This window comes from Grus americana, chromosome 7, assembly GCF_028858705.1.
Source record: "Grus americana isolate bGruAme1 chromosome 7, bGruAme1.mat, whole genome shotgun sequence".
Taxonomy (NCBI): Eukaryota; Metazoa; Chordata; class Aves; order Gruiformes; family Gruidae; genus Grus; species Grus americana.
In genome coordinates this window covers 36,583,196-36,606,093 of record NC_072858.1, presented here as the reverse complement: position 1 = coordinate 36,606,093, position 22,898 = coordinate 36,583,196, and the positions used below count along the sequence as shown (strand labels likewise).

The following is a 22,898-nucleotide window of genomic DNA, read 5'->3' as shown; positions in this document are numbered from 1 at the left end:
TGAAAAGAATCTTTTGGGAAGCAACTGCCATGAGAATAGTTTACCTAACTTTACCCTTGATAACTATTTAAATTGATAAATATTTGAAACATGTTTACAAGCATCCTCAACAACAAAAAATTCAGAAACAAATTACAGCTATTGATAAAGCTACTTACCTGCTTGAATATTTCTTCAAGCTAGCAGTTCAGCTCTTGAGCATCTTGACTTTAATGTCTTCCTGTGTTCATCATCAATCTGCCAGGGAAGGATAACATAGTCTCAGGCATGAGTGTAACCTGAGTGACATTAAAAATGCTGATGACTTTTAATAATGGGTCATGAAAGAAGTCACCAGAGAAACTCTGTAAAGGGCATAAACACTTCAAGGTAAAAAGAAGTGACAGCAGTGAGAATGTTAAGATTTGAAGGTGCAAATAATGAACTACTACAGTAGCTAGTAAAGAAAACAGAACTTCAGAGCATTTTATACCAGGAAGTAACACTAAAGTTTTTTTAAAAAAAGACTACACATAAAGCTTGTTGCTGAGTTATTCTGTGTGTTAGTATAGCTCTACAAGATGGTCTGCTTAATTTTGCAATGCAAGTTTCTTATTGTTTTCCCAAACAGTATGCACTTATGGTGCGCGCTTCCCTAAATTGCAAGGGTTGACAAAGTGCCTTCCTGAAATATCTTGCCTGTATCCAAAAGAAGTAACAGCCCATTTATGCACTTATCCGATTTTCCTAGTCACTGAAGGAACTCTAGAAACTAGATGACTTTCAGCTGTGAGTGTAGTTGCAACACTTTTCTGTGTGAAATCAGTAAATAAATTAAATTTCTACAGTTGGAGCTGTTAAAGCAGTAAGATTGCTGTGGGGGGGGTGGAGAGGCTTTTCCTGAGCAGAATCCCAGAAGAATACAAATTGGCGAGGGAAAACCACAACGGTGGACTGCAAAGCTTGCTTCGATAACTCAGAACAGTTGCTTTTCCATCAGAGACTTAAACATCAGAGTGACTTCCACAAAAATTATTAATTTCCCAGGTATATTAAAAAAATGCAAAAAGGCTTGAGAGTTTTTTGCTACAAAGGACTTATTCCATATTTTCTGGAAGAAATCTGTCTACCTTTGTGATGTATTTTTTATTATTGGAAAAAAATGCGTATTGTAACAGCCATTTCCCAAATATATAAATGACATAATGATCAAACAGAGCAAAATAAAGTTTTCCCAATGCTGAAGCAAACTTAATTTTAAGGACTGTAACCTATTAAAGGAAAAAATGAGTAATTTCTGTTGAAGGCACTTTGACACAAGCAGGAAGAAAAATGTTCCAGCAAATTTGTTTGGAAATGGGTTCATTTTACTTGTGCAAGCATTCAGATCTGTTTGATTCTTCATGTTAAAAGATTGACTTTTAAAAAAGGGATTTTGGTGTATGAAATACTTAAAATTCAGGTCAAGATGTATGGGGCAAAATGTGTATGAGAAATATATGAGTAACTGTAGAAAATTGAGAGAAAAGCCATTAACTTTCTCACCAGTGTCTGGAATTGGGTATGCTCTCCTTATACCATGCACCAGCACTCAGAGCGTGTGCAGGTTTTTTTTTTTTTTTTCCCAAGGGCTGAGGACAAAAGTTTAACTGAATGCCTCCTGGAACGCCCTATACACTGTATTCAACAGAGACATTGCAGAAAACTGAAAAAATTGCAGAATGTTGACAGCTGCAGAGATGATACTGGGTTTGACCTTTCTGATTCTTACGAAGCTGAACTTTTTTTTCTGATCTACTTCCCTTTCTGATGCATTTTGAAACTTGAACATGAATAAAAATACAGAATAATTTTTGCTAGATATGACATTGTAATTGTAGATAAAATTGTAATTGTAGAAAAAAAAAAGATGTTCCAGCACGAAGTTTAAGTAGCTATTTGAATAGCTACTTAATTGCTTAAAAAATCGATGTATTTTATTGTATAGCCTCATTAAAGCTATTTAGGTTTTGGTTGCATGCACCTACAGCTCTAAAAATATGTATTTGTTGGAACAGGGCATCGATGACCACTTTTACGCAGCAGCAAGCGACTCCGGGGGTCCTAACAATTTACACGGCCGGCTGAGAAGCCGGTTCCCTGCTCAGCCATCCGCCCCGCTGCTCCAAACGGTGAGAACCGGCCCTCGCGGCAGCCCCGGGCGGGTTAACTCGGGCCTTACCCGGGCGATGCGCGGCCTCCCGAGGGCGGGCGGCGAAGGGGCGGTCCGCCCCGCTACCGCCGCCTCTGACGCGATCTGCAGGCGCCGCGGCGCGGCCCGGCGGCCCCGGTCATGGCTCGGCGCGGCCGGGACCGCAGTGACGGCGCGGGCCGCCCCGAGCTCCGCCCCTGCGCCGCGGCGGGGTCGCCGCGCGGCACCGTGAGCCGCGCGTTCGCTGCCTGAGGGAGTCGCCGCCGCCGCCGCCTGCGGCCCGCGCCCAGCCCTGCCCCATGGCTTCCCCGGCGGCGGCGGGGCCCGGTGCCGCGCTGCCCCCGGGCGCGGCGCGCCGCGACTTCTACTGGCTGCGCTCCTTCATCGCCGGAGGTGGGTGCCCCCGGGCGGGCCCCTGCCCGGTCTCTGCGGACCTCCCGCCGGCTGCGAGGGGCGGGCGGCCGGGCTTGGCCGGGGGCGAGCAGGGGAGCCGGTCCGGGGTTGGCGCGGCGGGCAGGCGGAGGTCACTTCCGTGTCAATATCCCCGGTAAAACTGCTGTCGAGAGTATGTCACCTGGGGAAGCGGGGCTCTCTTTTTCCCTTTTCTCCCCCCTTAACGTGCTAACGCAGGCGGGCTCTGTCCACGCAAGTGATTCGCACGTGTGTCGGCACCAGCGAAGAGCCCCGGGTGGTCACCGATGAAACGTTCCGAGAGCCCAGACCCCCGTTAGGGTATCGGGGAAGGCGGGTTATCCGTGTCCCGAAACTGTTGGGACTGCTGTTGCGAAGATTAAGGTGGTGCGAAGGGGGGTGGTGGTGTCAGCCTGGCAAACACAGCCCCGCGTTATTAACCTGTTAGAGAAAAAGCCTATTTATTCTTCTTATAGGGTGTTGGTTTGCAAGGAGGATGCTTTATTTAAAGTTTTCACGTCAGGCTGCACTCGCTGTTGGATCTCTGAAGTAGCGCAGGGTACACGGCGGACACGTAGCCCACTCCTTTCGGGAGAGCAGCGAGGGCTGTTTTCCCGTAGGAGGGAAAGAGGAAGCAGGGTGGAAAACTCTTGAGTAACTTTCTCTGAAAGCTGCTGCTGTGACTTCAGCAGCTGGGAGAGGACGGCCCGGGTTTTTATAATCAGGAAAAGTAGCTTATACGTTTCATTAAGGCTTTAAGAGTTTTGTAACATACTTGTAATAGAGGCTCGTTACTCATCATTGGGGCTTTTTCGAGGTTCAAATTTAGTTTCTCCTCCCCTATTCCATTTAAAAATACATCAGAAAAATCCCTTATTTATCTGCTGACATGAAGAACTTTTGCATCTTGTCACTTTTCTGTTTCCCCTCTTGGAAAGGTGTTGCAGGATGTTGTGCCAAAACAACTACTGCACCACTGGATCGAGTAAAGATTTTGCTGCAAGCTCATAACCACCATTACAAACATCTAGGTAAGATGGCTGCTGCACGTCTCATTTTTGGTTTTAAGTGCGATGTATATGGTTTTGGGTACGTTGATTTATTCAGTGATGGAGTTGATAAAAAAAAGGTGCTAATCGGACAGAAGATTGGTCGATCTCTGTGCCATGTTTTGCTAGTGTTTAAAAAGAAGAACAAAGCCCTGCATGAGTAAGTTGTGGTATTGGTTGATGTGTTAGAGATTGAGATGTCAGAATAATCCTCAGTAAAGCATATAAGAGCTAGGCTTGATCTTCCCCTTGCTGAAGCCAGCAGAAGATTGGTAATCAGAGGTTGAAAGCGTGGATCGTTTCTGTAAAAACCATCACTGCTGGTAAGTGCTGCAGTCTGCTACAGTGATTGCCAGTTCCCAGGGGCTGGGGGAATCGGTGCTTTGCAGAGCTTGGTGGCCCTCACAGGGACTAGTGATTATGAGACAGTGACCACTGAATCCCGCAAGACTCACGTGCGCTTACGCTCACAGCCAGTGGTGTGGTTGATACGAATTGAAGATGGAAGTGGATTTGTGCTTGGCGTAAGGTGCAGGTGATCTGTATTCGGCACCTGCGTTGCACCACGGTGAGAGAATAAACTCAGAGTTGTCAGCATGTTCAGAACCATTCTCTGTGGGGCTGTAACAGTGCCCTCTTGTGCACAATATTTGAGGTAGTTTATGTCATAGGTTCTTGAAATACATCATAACTTATGTTCTGAAATTTGTGTTACAATTGTGAAGAAAAAAATAATAATTTTGGGTTGGTTAATTTTACATGTGATGAAACATTGGAATTTTTAACTTGGACACTAAAGATAATTTTTTTTTAAGGGCTAGAAAAATAAATCATGAAACAAAATTCATTGGATATATATTCACCTCACTGTACCAAAGAGAGAAACACAAGTAATGTGACGTTTTGATAACACAGTCACATAAGTATGCACTCAAATCTGTGGTGTAAGAATTGAAGGCTAAAATAATTGCTTTGAGTGATATTTTAAATCCTTATTTTCCGTTTGCTTTGTACTGTGCCATAATTGACAAGTAAAAATCTTATATTGTTCCATATTTAGGGTGTTAGATATGATGCTGATTATTTGAAATATGTCTGACTTGAATGTATGTCCTTGTAGGCAAAAAAGAAAATTATGTGGATGGGATACCTATAAGTCCAGAGACATGATGGATTAGTTCATCAGAGTCTTCACTAAATGTTTTTAGTGCCCTTGCTCTGTGGAGTTCATGCCACATGGATCTCAGAGCATGTGTTTTAAGAAATAGGAACAGTAACTCATCATTGCAGGGTAGAGAGAAATTCTAATCATGGCATAAGTATCTTCAGAGGCATGTAATAAGCATGACATCTTAAAAATACATTTAATATTGCATTCTTAGAATCCCAGAAGCTAATTAATACTTGTTCTATTTAAACTTCAAATGAAAGCTTGTCAACTACTTTTTTCTGCCTGAAAGATACACGTGTAAGCCTTTTTCATGTTTAGCTCTTAATATTAAGTAGTTGCATATGAATCAAAACTGTTTAACTGTTACAGTTTATTCCTTTAAAAAAAAATATTAAAAAGTCAATTTGATAGCAATTGTGCACAACTAATAATATGATAAAATAAAACTGTAGGTTTTGCCCAAACTTTGTGTGATCTTGCATTATTCCCCACCTATTAAAAAGGAAATAGGATTGCTTCTTGTTGCAACAGCTCCGGGACAGGAAGTGTGAGATGTTTAAGTTGTAAGTAATGAGAGTCTTAAACTTGTTTACTTAATTTCCTCAGGGATGGCATTTAATCTGTAATTTAGCATGTAGGTTGTTTTTAAGTATTTACTTATTTTGAATTGACTGAATTGCAAGTCAACTGGTTTCCTTCTGTCCGTTACTAGTATTAGCTTCTGTGGGTGGATAGTATCATCTGCAATAGGATTACCTGCAGTCCAGGCAAGTCATGGGGCCTGAACACATGAATTCAGAAGGAGGCTCACTAAGGTGAGAAAGCTGATAAAACGTAAACCTTAAACCTCCTCCTTCTGACAATGTTTGGGCATTGGAAGTGGATTTTCCACTCTCTGTAGTTACACGAGCAACGTGATCTGGCCTTAGTTCTATGCGTACTTTCTCATTGTCAGTAATATTTGCTTGATTTTTTTTTTTCCCCTCCCCCTCAGTGTAATTGTTAAATACCTCTTTTTGTATTGCTGGCAGGAGTGTTTTCTACACTGTGTGCTGTCCCCAAAAAGGAAGGTTACCTTGGGCTGTATAAAGGAAATGGGGCAATGATGATTAGAATCTTTCCATATGGCGCAATTCAGTTTATGGCATTTGACCAATATAAAAAGGTAGTTGAATTTATTTTCCTTTTCTTTTTTTATGCCTGCAATGAATACAGATTCTTTAAGTGATGGAAACTAACGCTGAAACTTCTGTGTCTTATTAATTAGCTGCATGTTTTTTCTAAGGTTGCTTAATTTTATCTGACTCTACCCACTAAAAATGTCAGGGCAACAGTGAAACTTTTTGCAGTGCTGATTAAGGAAAAAAATTCCCACCAATTTTTTTTTTTTTTGTACCTTTGTATTGTTGAGAATAATACTTTTTTTTTTTATGAAAGAAAAAGGTAATCTAAAGTCTGCTGCTATATGTATTGCTGCGAGGTAGCCCTTTGTGAATAATGTAGGACCAAAATGTAAAATGGAACCTCTTTCTTATATTGTGTTGGGATTCTTAGTACTTGATGGATGGAATAACTTAAACTTGAAAGTCTGCCTGCATATGACTGTTGTGTTTGACCTGACAAATGACTATGTCAGGCTCTAGAGAAAAATGACGTGGAAGAGAAAAATGCTCATTTCAGGGTCCCGTAAGATTTGTGGATTCCTTTCTGCTCTTGTGCATTTATTCTTTCATAATAAATACATAATAATTCCCTGCAACGTCTTTTGGAGGCCAGGTGTTAACATGTTTTTAAATGTTGCTTATCTGTGATGAAAAATACCATTTTACTGTTATTGATGAGGAATTCCATGTTTGAAAGGTCAGATTTAGTACCCAGCAAAGTAAATTGCATGATCTTTACTGAAGACAGTGAGACTGAAATTGTGATTCCTTTCCCTAAAGAGCAAATTTCAGAAGGCTGATACAAAGAAGTAACTGTAATGAGTTTCATATGTTCTTTTTTTGGTGGTGTAATCATAAATGCTGTTGATCCATGCTTGTTTTATGTTGTGTTGAATAAAAGACTGCATGCCATGCTTTATAATGAAATGATTTATGAATCTGCAAATTTCAAGAAACCATTTAGCATCATAGCAGTTTCTTTTATCTATTAATTGACAACAAACATTCAAGATGTTTTGCAGGAATGTATTAAAGGAAACAAAACCCCAATTCTTAAAGAAAGAAGTTATGAAATGATCTTTGTAGCAGAAACTGCTTCTTAAATAGTCTCAGTTATTTGACAAAAGCCTGGAAACTAATTTCTAACTTCCTTTCAGGACGTAACGTAACTTATGAAGTTCTTGCTCTCAAATGCTCGTCCGATTTCTCTCTTCTCCCTTTTTTTTTTTTTAAATCCAGTTAAAAAAAGTCTTAAAAGTATCTTTATAGGAGTACATTTCACGTGCTGTGCATGGAAGAAAAATTTACTCTTCTCAAATTGTGTCACTTTTCAACTTTGCTCAGTGTCCTTTGCTCTCTATCATGCAACAAGGATAGTATTCAGTTTGCCTTGTTTGACACACATTAAAGATAACTAAATAAACAACCTAGTTTCTGAAGTAAACAGTACAAATACTTTCAGCTACTTGTTCTGCCTTGTTAGTAGAATTTTAGCACATTCATGTTTTTAATAAGAAATCAGTAACAGCAGCAATGTTCAGGAAATTCTTTTAACAGTAATTAAGTGCTCTGGTTTGAATTTGTAGTGTTGTAAACTTCTTGGAAACAGCTACAGAGTTCGCATTAATGTGCTAATAAACTGTGGTGTACTTCCCTGTACTTTCTGATATATGACTATTGTAAATGCTCTGTATTTTGTAGGTAATAAAGAAGCAACTTGGGATTTCAGGGCATGTGCATCGATTAATGGCTGGATCCATGGCAGGTATAGTTTTGTACTTGGATTTCAGACATCTCTTTTTCTGAAAAGTTAATATTTGTTTAGAGGATGATTTGATGTGGTTTCAAGTCAAACTGATGCATATTTGTATTAAGCAAAAATACTAGTAAATGGTTAATGTAACAAATAGTTGCCTAATTGAAAACTCTTTGTCTAAGAGTATTCTTTAAAATATATTTGTTCAAGCATTGAATTCTGTGTTATGTTGTAAAGCACAGTTTTTATAGTGTTTATCATGGCACTTAAAAAATGAAAAATCCAGTGTCATCAAGATGCAGTATAAAGATGCAGGTTTTTGTAGAATTGGCTCATCAGCCTGTCTGCTGTTGCCACTAGGTTGAATGTAAGCCCATAGAAATAGAGAACTGCAGCTCCTTAAATGGGTGGATTCTATGGCTTTGCCAGAAATGTCTATACTTTTCAACATCCAACGCAGAATTGTCATGATGCTCATTAGATGATACGTCTGAATGTTAAAAAACATCATTTATCAATTAGTGCAAGAGCAGTAGAAAAACCCATTTGTAAACTGCCAGTATATAGTATGATTATACATTTCTATTTTCCTCTTGCTAGTCGTTCAGCCAAAAGTAGCTAAGAAAAACAGGGAAAGGTAAGTAATAGTGGACTGATTTTTAATCGAGGTGGTTCTTCATGTGCTTTTACTTTGTAAAACAGGCTTAATGCTGTCTAGGGACAGTCCTTAAATAGTTATGACATGAGTATTGCTATTTAGCTTCTTTTGGAATAAAAATACCAGGGTTGGTTAATACTACCTTAGTAAAACTAGGAAGCCCTCATGAAGGTATTTTGGCTTTGGATGCCATCAGAGAAAAAGGAAAGAGAATGAAATGAAACAATTCAGAGATCATAAAACCTAGCAAAACCCATTTGGTAAGACATGTTCCAGAACTTGGCTGCCTTTCTATCTGAAATAAGTGGAAAAAATCCATAGATTTTTTTCATTTTTTCTTCTTTTCTTTCTTTCCTCCCAGTTTTAGCTGTACTAAAGAACACTTTAAATTTATTTTTTTCTTTCCCAAAAGCTTATTATTAGCTTTTTCAGGAGCCTTGTCAGAGACCTGGAACCCGACTTTTGAGGCACTGTGAAAACACTGAATAATCAGCTTAACTCTGTCAGTGTTGGACATGCTGGAATTCATTGCATAAATAAATTAATAGCATCTGGCATCATTGTAAGCACCTTACTGGTTAAATCTGTTTCGTGTGGTTAGAGTAACAGAAATAATATATAGTACTATCTGGAAACCATGATCAAATGAAATACTTTGTGGTGCACATAAGTATGATATACTCAATAGTCTGGTATTGAGAACCCCAAAACTGAGTAGGTGAGCTAGACTTAGGTGTGCAGTGAACTGAATATAGCAGTCACATATAGTAATAGTATCACATGTGATTGGTTTACTATTTGTTTACTAGATGGCATTAACTGCTTTTTGGGACAGTCATTAGATAAATGAGAGGAGGGTTTATATAGAGTATGCCAAGAAGATACAGAGGAGGAAGGAGGCACTAAGAGCGTAGAGTTTGAAATCCAATACAGAAGTTCTCTAGATTTGCAAACAAAATAAGAAAAGACTTTTCAAAGCAATTGGTCATATTTCTTGCTTTACCTCCTGTGGCTTAGTCTCTTGCTGGCTCCAGTAAGGGATATTATTCCATTTCTTCCAAGTTTAAATGACTAAAGGAGACGGTGCGCTGCATGCACCCCAATGTTGCCTGAGAGGGGTCTTCATGGTTTCCTGTAATGCAATATTATACAGTTGGAAAATGGATAACCCTTGGTTCCCTTTCCTTTTTGTCCCCTCTACACCATCTAGCCACACAGCTGTCTGCTTTCACTTCTGTGTATACTACTGATACTTAAATCTTGCTTATGTTAGTGTTTCCAACATTACTAGCAGTCAACAGACCTGAATCAGCTTCAAAGTGGTGGGAAACATTTGAGTATCTTCTGTAACTGATAAACAGGATCAAAAGCATATCCACAGGGAAAAAAAAGGAGGCAAGGAGGATGGGGGTAGTGGAGTGAGAGAAAAGAAAAAAACTATTGTAATGCATAGATTTAAGGAGGCCAAGTTAAAGTTACTGTGGAAACTTTAACTCTGAATTTCCTGAGCCTTGTGTGATTCAAATTTCAGCTGTAACACCTCATTAACAGATAAATGGTGTATAACTACTTTTAAGGAAAGACAGAGCTGGGGAGAAGATAGAGAAATCATACAAGTTACTGGGGTTTAGGAAGCAAAATAATCTAATAATACCTGTATCACAGGATGATTTTGGAAATCTAAATATTTTTTTAATTTTCTAATTGAAAAATCTAATTAAAACATAGAAATGTGTATTTTCTCCCCTGCACTTGATTAACTTCAAAAAAAAAAAAGAGCCAAAATAGATGTCATCTAGGAATAAACTAAAGTTTCATTAAACTGATACAGAAAGCATGTTTTTGTTTTTATCTTTTTACTTTTAGTAAAAGTGATTGGAAAATAGTACTGACCTAGGAGGACGCAGTCTCAATTTTAAATAGTATGTAATTATCTATTTGAGTCAACATTTTAAAAGAATCTGTGCTGTTTATTTCTCTAGATGCAATTCAGAAACAAACAGAATTATATATTGGAGGTCTAGAAATATTAGGACTTATAAATTAGGCAGTTCTTTAACCTCTGATAAATATTCTTTGTCATCAGATATTTCTCTGTATGTATAGTTCCTGAAGCTTTGTTTTGTTCAGAAGATGCTTCCTTGGTAAATTAATCTTTATACTAGTTAAGGAGCATGTCTTCTGCAGTTCAAGGCTGTGACTTGTGCTTATCACTTTTTGAACTGTACACCTCTGAATCACCTAGTAGTACTTAATTTGATCTACATAGTTATTGATAATGTACAAAGAGCATGATACAGAAATCATAAAAACTTGCCTATCAGATATGTTTGCAGTACCTGATCTTTGTAAGCGTATTTCACTTTTTTTCTTGCTGCAGATGTTTTTTATTTTTATTTTCAAAGAAAGAAAATTACTAAGAATGGAGGAATAGCAGGGAAGTTGGGAAACAGAGGTAAATCCCTATACAGCTAATCTCATTGTTAACTCCCAAAGCTTGGGAAGCAAATCAAGGACAGAATAATTCCTGTTGTGCTTTATTGACACTAAGTCTCAGTAAAGGTCTGTGTAACCTAGTATCTTGTCCCCAAGAGTGGTCAAAGGTGCTTGAGGACAATATGGTAAGTGAAGAATGGTCTTTCCCTGACTCCCTTGACTTCTGAGTCAGCATTTGCAATGGAAAAAGTCTGCTGTTTTTCAAGAAGTGGTTCCTTAGAGGAGGGAGGAGCTTCATTGCCCTATTATGATGTTTCAGATCAAACACTGGGAGTTGCAGTATGTATCTCTTAACTGTTGGGATACTTCCAATTCTGTCCTGTTTAATCAACCCTGGGAGAGATTTCTGGCTCAACTCTCATAATTTGGGACAGGCTTTGCTTCCTCAAGACAGGGAATCAGCCTTAAGATGCTGTGGTCTGACTTTTGACAACATAATATTTAAGGAGTAGAGATGAGATTAGTAATTTTGTAAACTTCACCACAATGACTTTGTGTCCCAAAGCTGGCCGCCATTCTTACCAGAAAGGATAGTGTCTCTTCTGAGCTCCAGATGAAATCTTGATCCCTTGTATGTACATTTTGCTTATCTGAACAGTAAGCAATAACATGCCTATCCCAGTTGCTTCAAAACAGCGTGTTTTGTGACTGATGTTAGAAATCCCTTTTTTCCCAGAATTCATGGCTAGAGGATTTTAAGAAGGAAAAAAAATTTAAAAAATCCTATTTAAATCCTTACTACATATGGTTTCTTTCAGTTCCATCTGATTTTTTTAATTGTACTATTTTTGGACTGTGTTCACTAGTTAGTGCATTCACCGAGCTCTTGGTCGGTCTGTTTGCTAGTCTTCGTTCAGAGAATATTCCTGAATACATATCAGTGCATGATTGGAATGAGAAGGGGGATAAAGTTGTTTTCTGAGGGGTGATGACTTTTTCCTGTGAACTCTTAAGCTCTGTAAAAGCTTTTTTTTCCTCGTTATTATTTTAAACTGCTTGAATTAATCCATTTTACAATATTTTTTGGACATCTCAGGCAATCCATTAGGAAAACACTGTAGTCTGAGGGATTGCATTTAATAATGTAGGTCAGTGGAAACAGTCCTAAAGTTGCTTTGGTGTTTTGCAGCTTCCAACTTTTGAACCCTATGGGTGAGAACATCAGAAATCAACTGCAGATGTCTGCTTTTTGTTCAGAGGAATCGTCCAAAATCTCTGAAAGAGATGTTTTTGTCTTCTAAAATAAATTACTGGTAGGAGACTCCAGAAGGCCGCAAACTTTACTCTCAATTGACAGTTGACCATTGTCAGCTTTTTGGATAGCTCACGGTGTTCATTTTTTTTTCTTTCTTCTTATCTAATCCTGGAATCTTCTGTCAGTTTATTCAGCTTACTAAAGTTGCTTTTTTTTTCTCTCCAGACATAAAAATTAAGAATAGTTTTTTGCTGGAGTTGTTGTGTTTTGTTTTTTGTTGTTGGTTTGTTTTTTTTCCCCTCCCTGTTGTGGTTTTCCCTTGACCTTGTGGAAAGGAGGGGAAATGATACACCTACAAAAAAAGATGTCATTAGACCATTAAAACTTAAGAGGAAGTGGCAATTTCCTGCCAGCATAAAAAGTGTGCTTATCTTCTGGAGAACCAAATTTTAAGGGTGATGTTTAGCTAAATCAGAGCAGCTGCTAAAAAACAATAATCACAAAGCTTTTTGCTTTCTTTTTCTCCTTTTCCCAGTATTTTTTCTTTAGTGCTGGTGGTATACCACTAGAAAATTACCTCTGTTTTTAGTAAACAGTTTTAACTATTCTCTCCAAATAATGTCAGCAATTAAGTGCTTTACCTCAAAAACTAGCAGGAAAGAATTTGTTATTCAGGTAACTATTAAAGGAGTTGTTCTCTGTACTCGAGTTCTGTTTCCAAAATTACAGGTTGGTCAGCATCTAATCAGTTTTGAAGCAGTTCATAACTGGATGAATCCTAAGATTTGATTTTTTGGCATCTTAAGTCTAGAAGTTGGTTTTTTTGTCAGTGTTAAAATGGAGGTGCTGGTGTAACACGAACTATTAAGATGCAGTAATGCCACGCAGTTAAGTACTCTTCATCAGTACGATCTTGACTTTACATCCTAATGACATTTAAAATATTTAGTATTTTCAGATGCAATAGATACATGTACCTATATCCGGTAATCACATAAACTTCTGACACAACCTTTTTGAAATTAAACATGTAAATTTGGTGGTTTGATTTTTTTAAAGGTGTGGTAGGATTAGGTTTCATGGTTGCAATCCAGTAAAGCTGATACACTTGACTAGGCTGACGCTTATGAGCCGTGGACTTAAATAAGATTGCTCATGTGAATACAGTTAGGCCCATCAATCTTTGGAAAATCAAGGCCTAGGTGTGCAGCTCCAGTGAACACCAAGTATAAACATAAATCCTTTGTGTGTTGCTGGAGTTAGTCTTCCTATTTGCTGATTATAAGTGACTTTAAGTGTTTCTTTAAGAAAATAATTTGTATATGCTATTATATTCACTACCACAAAAGGAAATTCTAACTTTCAAAATAATCCTAGAATCAGATAAGGTGTTAGGTGAGTTTTGTTTGCTTGTTTTGTTTTTGTTTTTAATAAAGGTATTACAGCAGTGATTTGTACTTACCCTCTTGATATGGTTAGAGTTCGTCTGGCGTTCCAAGTAAAAGGGGAACACAAGTACATGGGAATTATCCATGCATTCAAGATGATTTACACAAAGGTATTTTTTCTTTTAATCTTCAGTCCTGTCAAAGCAAAATATGCTCTTTAAAGAATGTCGCACTGCATTGAAAATAGTGGTTTAGTGGAAAATAACGTGACTTCATTGCGTGCGCATTGAATTTTTTAATGTAAAAAATTATCTGGATGCTTCCTTCTACTTAGACTGCTGAGATGTAGCTAAGACTGATGTAAGTGGGAGGTCAAAAACAGCAGAGAGAAGTTGCTTTTCAAGAACAAGTAGTAACAATACAAAAAAATCTGGGGAGGAGGGATATGTATAATGCGAAATGTCTCCTAGCGTATGATGTTGGATGTAGATTTTTCTCCTTCATTATTGCTTCTTTATCTCCTCTGGAGCCAGGCACTTGTCCCCTCAATTCTTCAGGCAAAAGAAATGGAACTTGATGTTAGCTCCTTGGTGCTAGATGATGCTAGTAAGATTGCTGTCACGTGAATCTGTATGAAGAGTCGTATAACTTAAGACATTTGTTGTATTTCTTGCCACAAATGTACTTGTGTTTTTCTTTCAAAGGAAGGTGGTTTTAGTGGGTTCTACAGAGGGCTGATGCCAACTGTTGTAGGAATGGCGCCATATGCGGGTAAGTTAAAAACAGAACATCAGTCCTTCAGCAGTTGTGTGCTACTAAATTTACATAACATATTTGCACACTTGATTTTTAACATAAGCTAATTAACTAAGGATTCTGTTTTTTACTGAATGGAGAGGGGATGCCAGTACGAGCATTTGTAACTCTTCCATCTTAATCTAGAATTGATCAATGTGCATTAAAGCATCTTCGATAGGCAAAGCCTAGCTTTTCTGAAGATTGCATTTGAGAGGGAGAGAGGTAAAGTAGTAGTTCTTTCTCTTCTGCTTCCTGGTTTTCCTACAAGAAAGCATGTAGAATATTTCTCTCAAACAGGTAGATCCATGAGAGAGCAGAGTGCTCTATAGATGGAGACTTAGAGCCTCTGTATTGGCTCCATCTCCTGGTGACTTCTGTGTAAATACACAAGCTAAAGCAGTGGCTGATGTGGGATGGAGGAACATCAGAACTGCCCCCCTAAACTACACTCAAAAGATGAGAGATGTTCTTTGGTTGAAAAGATCGTAGGAGTTACTCTTAACAGCAATCCAGTAATTAAAAAACCTACAGTCTAGCTTATTTAAAGCATTCTTTCAATGTTAATTATAAACACTAATTCATCTGGACAGAAGTTACTGTAGAAGTTCAAAATATTATTTGTGTATTTTTGCTTAAGAAAAGCTTCTAAAAGAATTGGAAAATAGTTTAATTTTGTAATTGCAGCTTTTTGTTTATAATGATGCATCAACAAATAGTTTGCTTTTTTATGAAAGTACATAAAATTAAATTTCCTTTTAGGTTTTTCATTTTTTACCTTTGGTACCTTAAAGAGCATTGGACTTGCTCAAGCACCTAACTTGCTTGGACGGCCTTCATTAGATAATCCTGATGTCTTAGTTTTGAAAACACATGTAAATCTGCTGTGTGGTGGCATAGCTGGAGCAATAGCTCAGACGATATCGTAAGTTTGGGTATTGTTTGTTTTTTCTCTATAGCTGTTCATTCTAAAGAAACCTTTATCTGAGAATATGATTTTATGTAAGTCTAGTTATTAGAAAGGTTTGTAAATCAGGTTAATCAGACACTGGAATACAGTTATTTCCTATTGTTTCATTTACTAAATATCTATTTAATCTTCAGGGTCTTTAAAGATATATGTATTGAGTCAAACAAATTCAGACAAACCTCCTAAAATCAGTCGGAATTTTGTTTGGTAAGCTATGAAATTTTCACCATGAACATAATTTGCAGAATTTTATTATTCCAATTTATATTCAAAACAAACATGTGAAGCTGTAGTATTAAAAAAAAAAACCAACCCAAAACCCCCCTACAAGTCTTAGATATTGTATTTGGCATTACTTTTTTTATCACTTTGCCTGCTTTCTCCATTCTTATGCTGTCCTTGTCATATTTTGTTTTGTCCATAAAATAATTTAACAGACTTATATGGCATCAATGTTTTACTAAATCACTGTGTTACAAATGTCATTTTCTATTAAACCTTAAACTGTTAATTTTACTTTCAATTCAGGTGTCTTCTCCTTCCAGCGTTTCACAGACTGTTTTACACTCTGATCTGATCTTCATGTGTCTTCTTTACTCATGCCAAATGGAATTTATTAAGAGATCTGATTTGCTGGTTTTGGTTGTATAGGGGAAGTCTGCCATTTTGGGGAACTTTCAGCTGTGTTGAGAATCTGAGCCGGATTCCTGACTCACTGAAAAGGGAGCTTGGAGGTTGCACATGGACTTTGTATTCTTTTTTTAAACAATATTCATATAGTCATCACACATCTGGTTGAACTGCTGTTCAAATATTTCCTCTGTAGATATCCCCTTGATGTAACTCGTAGGCGAATGCAGTTAGGAGCGGTTCTCCCAGATTCTGAAAAGTGCCTGTAAGTACTTTCTTTTCATCTGTAGTAACTGAATTCTTAGATGTCTGAGCAAAGTTAAATTCTTATTTTTAAAGTTTAACAACCCCCAAAGTACTATGTTGTTGATTTCTTCATTCTTCTAATGAATAAGCTTCCACACAGACAAAAGCTGCCATTATCTCTTTGGGGTTAAAAAAAAATAACTGAAATCACAATGGCACTTTTGTTAGTAATACTGTGTTTGTATTAGTAACATTTTTTTTATTTTAACTAAACTTGCAATGTCTCTCTTTAATATCAGCAGGATCCCTAAGAGAGAGACTGCATGCTTCTACTGAAATGAAATGTTTCAAAGTGTTTTACAGAATCTGTTCCATAAGATGATTTTGCATAATACTGTTTTATTTGACCTTTCTTGCATTTATGGTAATGTCCCGTACCCCACACGTTGTTGGGGTTCCTTCAGTAGAAGTGGAAGTACCATAATATCCTTAAAATCATAGTATGAAATCCGCTGTCATCTTGAAAAACTTTTGTGAATTTCAAATTGCCTCAACCAAATTCAATTCCAGGACAGTTTTATCTTGGTTACTTTCAATCTTGTGGAATTATGTATGTCTGAATCCAGCATGATTCAGTGGGAACCTCCTGTGTGGCGAACTGGATCTTACTAACTGTAGTCTGTCTTAGTGACCTTTCATAAACAACCTAGATGTTGCCTACTGTGAAAGTTGCTGTTCTGTTTTCCTTAGCAGCCTTAAATGTCCTTGCCTGGCTATTTTCCACTCTAGATACTTTTAAAATAGTGTTAATTGTTCTTGTGGTTTTACTTTCTGCATTTGTGAGAAGTACTTTTACAGATGTTAGGTTTCCCGATTTATCAATATTGTTGTGATTGTATTTGGAGAGAGCTGTGCCTTGAAAGAGAGTAGACATAGGCCTTTAGAGGATGAGAGGATAAAACAAGTAGGAAATTTTGAAGCTTTGAGGCATATGGAAGATGTTCTCAAAGAGCAATGTCTTTAATAGCTTGGAAATATTGAGCATCTTACAGATTTTTATGTTGCTTTGCATTTACTGTCCATTTGCTCAGTTGCAATGTAAGTGTGTGAGGAAAATTGTTCTCCTTGCATATACACTGCAAATTCTGCTTTTAATAAGGTCAAATATTATATACTTAAATTCTAGCATTTCTCTTTTGAGAGAAAATAGTAGATCTTTATTGTGGTGGAGGAAGCTACACACATGCAAAATGTAGAATACAGAGCTAAACATAAATTTTACATGCAGAGCTTTAGGAGGACATATAGTATGATTGAGTGGACAGGCAGAGAGAATGAGACACAAGCCTAAATACTGCTCTTTAATGCATGAAGTGTGTGCTACATTGGGCAACTTATGTTTCTGTTACTCTGTATTAGATTTGTAAGAAGAATTGATGCTTCTCAACTCCTTCCTGGCAGACAGACAACAGAATATGCATAGCCATTCTGGTGTAAAATGTATTATGTTTTTCTAGTGTAGTTGTTTTCAGACTGAAACCTCTTTAGATGAGATTGCACTGTCCTCTTTCCAATTCCCTGTCCTTGTGCCCAGATTTCTTGCAGAAGCTCAGATTGTCTTCTGAGTCCTAAAAAGATTAAAATGCTTTGTTATATGGAGTCCCATGGGTTTTTCTCCATAGATCTCTTAAGAACCAAGTAAAACAAGTGTCTTGTATTTAAAGAAAGTGATTTTGACTATTGAATGTGTGTCTCCAATAATGATTTGATTTCTTTTTTTTCCAGTACAATGGTGCAGACCCTGAAATACGTGTATCAACAACATGGAATACGAAGAGGATTATACCGTGGTTTATCGCTAAATTATATTCGTTGTATTCCTTCCCAGGCCGTGGCTTTTACCACATATGAACTTATGAAACAACTCTTGCACCTCAACTAATTTTCTTTTCTTGAAGACTTTTTCCTGTAAAACTATACTATCAGTCCTGAAATTATATTGGTGAGTAAATTACTTGAAGTTTAAAAAAAAAAGCTATCTGTTACTGTGGAACTGCTGTTGTCTGACATTTTTATTTGCCAAAATGTCATTAATTTCCTGGAGTCAAACCAGGAGACAGATCAAAATAAACATTAGTTTAGCTATAAACATTTTTTTTGCACTTGATCTTCTAGGCTTCATTAGATTAATGTTAAGAATTACACAGTTTTAAAATGACACCCACATTTTATACGGGTTTCAAGCTGTTAGTTATTTAGCTTTAGCACCATTCCAGGAGTTGCACACATGGTTATTTTGCTTTTTAAGCTAGTAGTTAGACATCTGTTCTTCTTTAAAAATTAAATTGAATAAACTGAGCAAAATGCAATGATTTTCTTATTCAAATACTTGCCAGCTCTGTAGAAGCTGAACTCAGCAGACCAAAACGTAAGCATCTTTTCATTCTTGTACAAGTTTTCTGTACGCAAGAACAATGCATATATCTTCATATTGGTACACATGAAAGTCTCTTCAGCCATTTCAATAAAAAATGACAATATGTATTTAACATTATGAGAAATGTTGCAATTTGGAAACCAGTTTCTTGGCATACATTCTATTCTAAAAAATGCTGTATCTACACAAATAAAACCAGGGGGAACTTTTACAGTGACAAGTGCTAGAAAAGATCTCGTTAATGCAGTTAGCATGGGCCTAATCTTACAAGGCATTTCTGCACCTTTTCTGTGGAGCTGAATGTTCTCAATTCAGTTTATTGAAGGCTTGAGTATTTTATGTACTTTCCAGTTCTAGCTTGTGTAAACAGGTTTGTCCCTACCTTAAAATGTGGTGACAAACGAGACTGCATGCTGCTGCATTTACTTATTTAGGCATATGGACCATATTCAACCTCTTGCGCGAGAAAAGAAAATGAAGATTGTGTTGGAGTCTGTAGATGTGTATATGTACTGTTTCTAAAGTATGGTATGCAATAGACTATTTCATGTTTTCATCCTCCTACAATTCGTTTTGTAGAGGGAATTATTTTCCAGACTTGTTTATACCTGATTTGCATTGGTAGTCTTGATTTTACTCACTTGATTCAGGAAACTGTAAAGCATTTACTTTAAGTGATATAAGTTATTTATTTATTGTAAATATTTTAGCAGTGTCTTTTAAGAATTGGTAATGGTTATGTTAAGTGGTGGATGGTAAGATTGATTTGCTTAATTTTGACAAATTTGACAAACTGGATTTTGAGTATATATTCAACACCAACTTTTGTGGCTTAATTTTTTTTTCTCCACAATTTCTTAAAAGTATGTATTTCTTTGATATTAAACAATGTAGCTATGGACAGAGAATGAGATGTATTCAAATTTATTTTATTAAAAATTTTGAACTAATGTCTTTGTGTGATTTGTATGTGTTGCAGCCAGAAAGAAGGCATGATTCTGGACTTAGCTGTATGCTTGCCCTTGTAGGAAAATCTATGTAACACTGTCATTCTTAATTAAGAGGCAACAAATAAGATTTTTTCATCCGATCTTTAGTTTCCTTTAAAGGAAAACTAACTAATATCACAGTGAATTTTTATCTTTTAAAGTCCTTGCAGTAGAGCTAAATCCACTGTATTAAAGAGAGATGTGCCATTTTTCTTTCCTGTATTGTTTTACTGTGTGAGCAAATAAGCATCTTCTTAGGTGCCAGTTCTTTGCCCTGTTAACAATGTTAACAATGTTTAAATTTAGGGTTTTACATCTTAATTTTGCTAAAAGTGATATACTTAAGGAACTCAAATAGCTTTGAGCTGTGTCTTATGCAGAATAAAGCAGAATCCAGCACATTCAGTCATGAGAAGAAAAGAGCAGTAAAAAGTGTCCCCTAAATAATTGAGTAGGATATTGAATGTGGAAAATAGACCCATTGGATGAAACTGTGCTTTATTTTCAAGATTAGTTTTTCAAAATAAAATTTAAGAGTGTATGAATAATTTTAAATTTGGAAGTATTTTTAATACTTCTGAGCAAGGACTACGAAAAAAGAATACTTTTGTCCAGAGGCTAGATGGGAGGAGACTGGAGTTTCTAATTTTTTTTAAGCAGCTATTTTAACTCTTTCTGGAAGCTTATTCAGGTATGATTCAGTTAGAACACAGAAGTTTAGAATATCCAACTACAACAATGGAAACATGGAACTTCATTGTAAATCCTTTTTTTCTCCAGTGACAGCCCTATGCAAACTGGGTTTATTTTAATTTTGAACTATTGAGGGATTTATTCCCTTGTGTATTTTCAGTGTACTGAACAAGCAACATCTAATGCTACCCAGTAAAAAGAAGATTAGGCTCCAGCCAAGCTCATTTCTATGCCTTAATCACATACTTTCTAATTATTTTTTCTGTTTACTTTTTCAGCAAATGAAAGGGGCCTGAATATCTTTGTCTTTATTATGGTATGAGTTTTTAGGAAATAATCTCATAACTAATAGTTCTATCCAGTGAAGTAATTATTTTTTTGAAGAATTGGTTATGTAGCCTTGGGTAATATTTTTAAACTGTTAAACCCACCTATTTACAATACTCTATGACATAAAAGGAGAAAAGAAAGCTTCACCATTTCAGGACTCCTTCATCTCCACATTCTTACAATTGAAAAATTTGCCTGCTGTCACTAAGGCATTTATGTATGACCCATATTGCAGTTTGCAGTCATTACACAGAATTTTCATGTATTTGAACCATTTTTTACACTGATTAATTCCTATGTCTCTATTTCATTACTAACATTCTCCAGATGTTTTTTGTTGCTCATTTAAATGACCTGAGACCTCAAGGTGGACAAGTTCTATTGACACTCTTCAAATTCTTCCCCTCCTTTCCTGAAAAAGGAATGTGCCAAGACACTTGTAACAAGCCTTCTTTTATGTTTGTGACTCAAAACACCTTATTTGTTCAATTCAAACAAGTATAAAAGAAAATATCTCTGTGCTTGGTCCTTAACTGTGTGTTTATTCTGTGCCATTAGTGTGAGTGAGTCTGTTCAGCTGAGATCTCTGCTTCAGTGACGTGAGTGACAGACTGCCCCCCGAGCATCCCCAGAGTGGATCCCAGGATGTTTTAAGCTGGTCTGAGTTAGGTTTCCTGTACTCTCGCTCTCCTTTCTGCTCCTGTTGGCAGGATTTGACCTGTTCTCTGACTACAGTGCTAGCGTGGTTGCATAGTAAAGCAGTTCTGGAAGCTGATGGTTTTCCTTGCAGCTAATTTATACTGGTTTAGTCTGCTATCTAACTGCACCCTTGGGTGCTGTTTGACATTTTGCCTCAGCCAGGGTAGGTGGACTAGATACCATGGTGCTTCCACTGATTTGATGAAAGGTTAACTCAGCAAAATAAAGGAATGGATTTTATTGGTGTCACCTTACTGAACCAGCTCACACTGTGGCTGCACACTTGCTAGATCTGATGCAAGGTAAATTTAATCTGAGATTTAGCTTTAGAAATAAACTTGCTACCTGGGGTGGCAGCAGGCAGGTATATATTACTGAGTCAGTTGCTGGAGAAGACACAGCTGTAGGTTCCCCTTATAGATTTCCCTGAATAAATCTGTGGTGTAAAAAAAATGAGGGCAAATAAAGCATGTTAACTGTAAGTATAGATAGCTAACTCCCTGTTTGTCCCAGGATTGGAAGGAACAAATTTAATTGTCTTGTGATAACAAAATTTTTGACAAATTCCTGAATTTACACAGTTCAAACTTGATGGAGAACGCTGATGTATCTTAAAATTGTAAGAACACTTTTTTCAACCACCGATGCCATAAAGAATTAAACGAGCCATAATCTGAACACTTTAGTGCAACTTTTGTACTAAAGTAAGGTTTGGTGTTTTTCTGGATTTCGCAGATTCCTCCTAGGGATTCCCCAGACTGCTTGGATTTTAGCTAACTTCATAAAAATATTTAAAGCATATTACGTACTTTTATAACCATATTCTGTTAAGATATTTCTTTGTTAGTGTATGAGAGATGTATAGGCAACACGAAAGAGACTACAGTGTACAAAGTAAAAGTACTTCTGTAATCTCTTTAATACCATAATAAATTATGTGACTGTGCATTTAATAGTATTGACACATAACTATTAAATTACAAATAAACTTATAGTAGAGGTTCTCCAATGGAAAGTGACATTAATGTGGTTTACTGCATGTATTTCAGGACTATCCCAAAGAAAGCTAAAGGGGCTAATTTAAGTATGTTCTCACCTTTTAAAATTCAAGCTTTGATCTTTCTGTTGCAATGTCAACCATTGGCCAAAACTGTCGTCTTTGCAGGACTAGAGCCTCACAGTTCCCCAATGTTTGGCTACATTAAAGAGATACAAGACCAAACTCTTAATACATCATTTTCCCGACATTTAAACTACAGAACAGTCATCCTAATGTATTAAGAATAGATTTAATACCTGTGTCCTTCAATCTTTGCTAGAAGTGATGGTATCAGATCCAGAATGCTTTGCTGAAATAGTGGTTTTGTGGCCAAAGAAAGGCAATCCATATATCTGAAACCTCTGTATCACCTCAGAAAGCCTCTGTCAGTGAACAGCACTGAATGTCCCAAGTTCTTATCAGAGAAAAAGTTTAACTGTCAGGCTGAGATTCATCCATAAGCATCTGGGACCAAAAGGCACATCTGGTTTTACCTCATACTACAGCACTGGTATCAGAAAAGGGGCCACGGTTGTAACAGCACTTGATACTGTGTAAATTAACGCCTCAGGCCCCAAAGGACCGCCAGGTTCCCTCAGGGCAGCGGCTGGCG

At 37.1% G+C, this 22,898-nt stretch overlaps 1 protein-coding gene across 3 annotated transcripts; it reads left to right on the top strand.

The window, feature by feature from the left end:
- Nucleotides 1–2,286: 2,286 nt before the first annotated feature.
- On the top strand, nt 2,287–19,485 carry SLC25A16 (solute carrier family 25 member 16). 3 transcript variants are annotated; one of them, XM_054831735.1, is made up of 10 exons: nt 2,287–2,563; nt 3,520–3,612; nt 5,833–5,966; nt 7,666–7,729; nt 10,759–10,833; nt 13,506–13,627; nt 14,162–14,228; nt 15,015–15,177; nt 16,049–16,117; nt 17,884–19,485. In XM_054831735.1, the coding sequence occupies exons 1-10, from the start codon at nt 2,470–2,472 to the stop codon at nt 18,038–18,040; spliced, it is 1,038 nt and encodes a 345-aa protein (XP_054687710.1). In that variant the 5' UTR covers nt 2,287–2,469; the 3' UTR covers nt 18,041–19,485. The 3 variants fall into 3 exon arrangements, with proteins under 3 accessions (XP_054687710.1, XP_054687712.1, XP_054687713.1); XM_054831738.1 differs by lacking the exon at nt 2,287–2,563 and adding an exon at nt 5,514–5,616 and having other exon boundaries at nt 3,518–3,612; XM_054831737.1 differs by lacking the exon at nt 10,759–10,833.
- Nucleotides 19,486–22,898: the final 3,413 nt, after the last annotated feature.

Coding starts and splice junctions, on each gene's coding strand:
- SLC25A16 (XM_054831735.1), top strand. CDS start 2,470: ATGGCTTCCCCGGCGGCGGCGGGGCCCGGTGCCGCGCTGCCCCCGGGC. Junction 7,730..10,758: donor AATGGCTGGATCCATGGCAG/GTATAGTTTTGT, acceptor TTCTTGCTGCAG/ATGTTTTTTATTTTTATTTT. Junction 16,118..17,883: donor CCAGATTCTGAAAAGTGCCT/GTAAGTACTTTC, acceptor TTTTTTTTCCAG/TACAATGGTGCAGACCCTGA.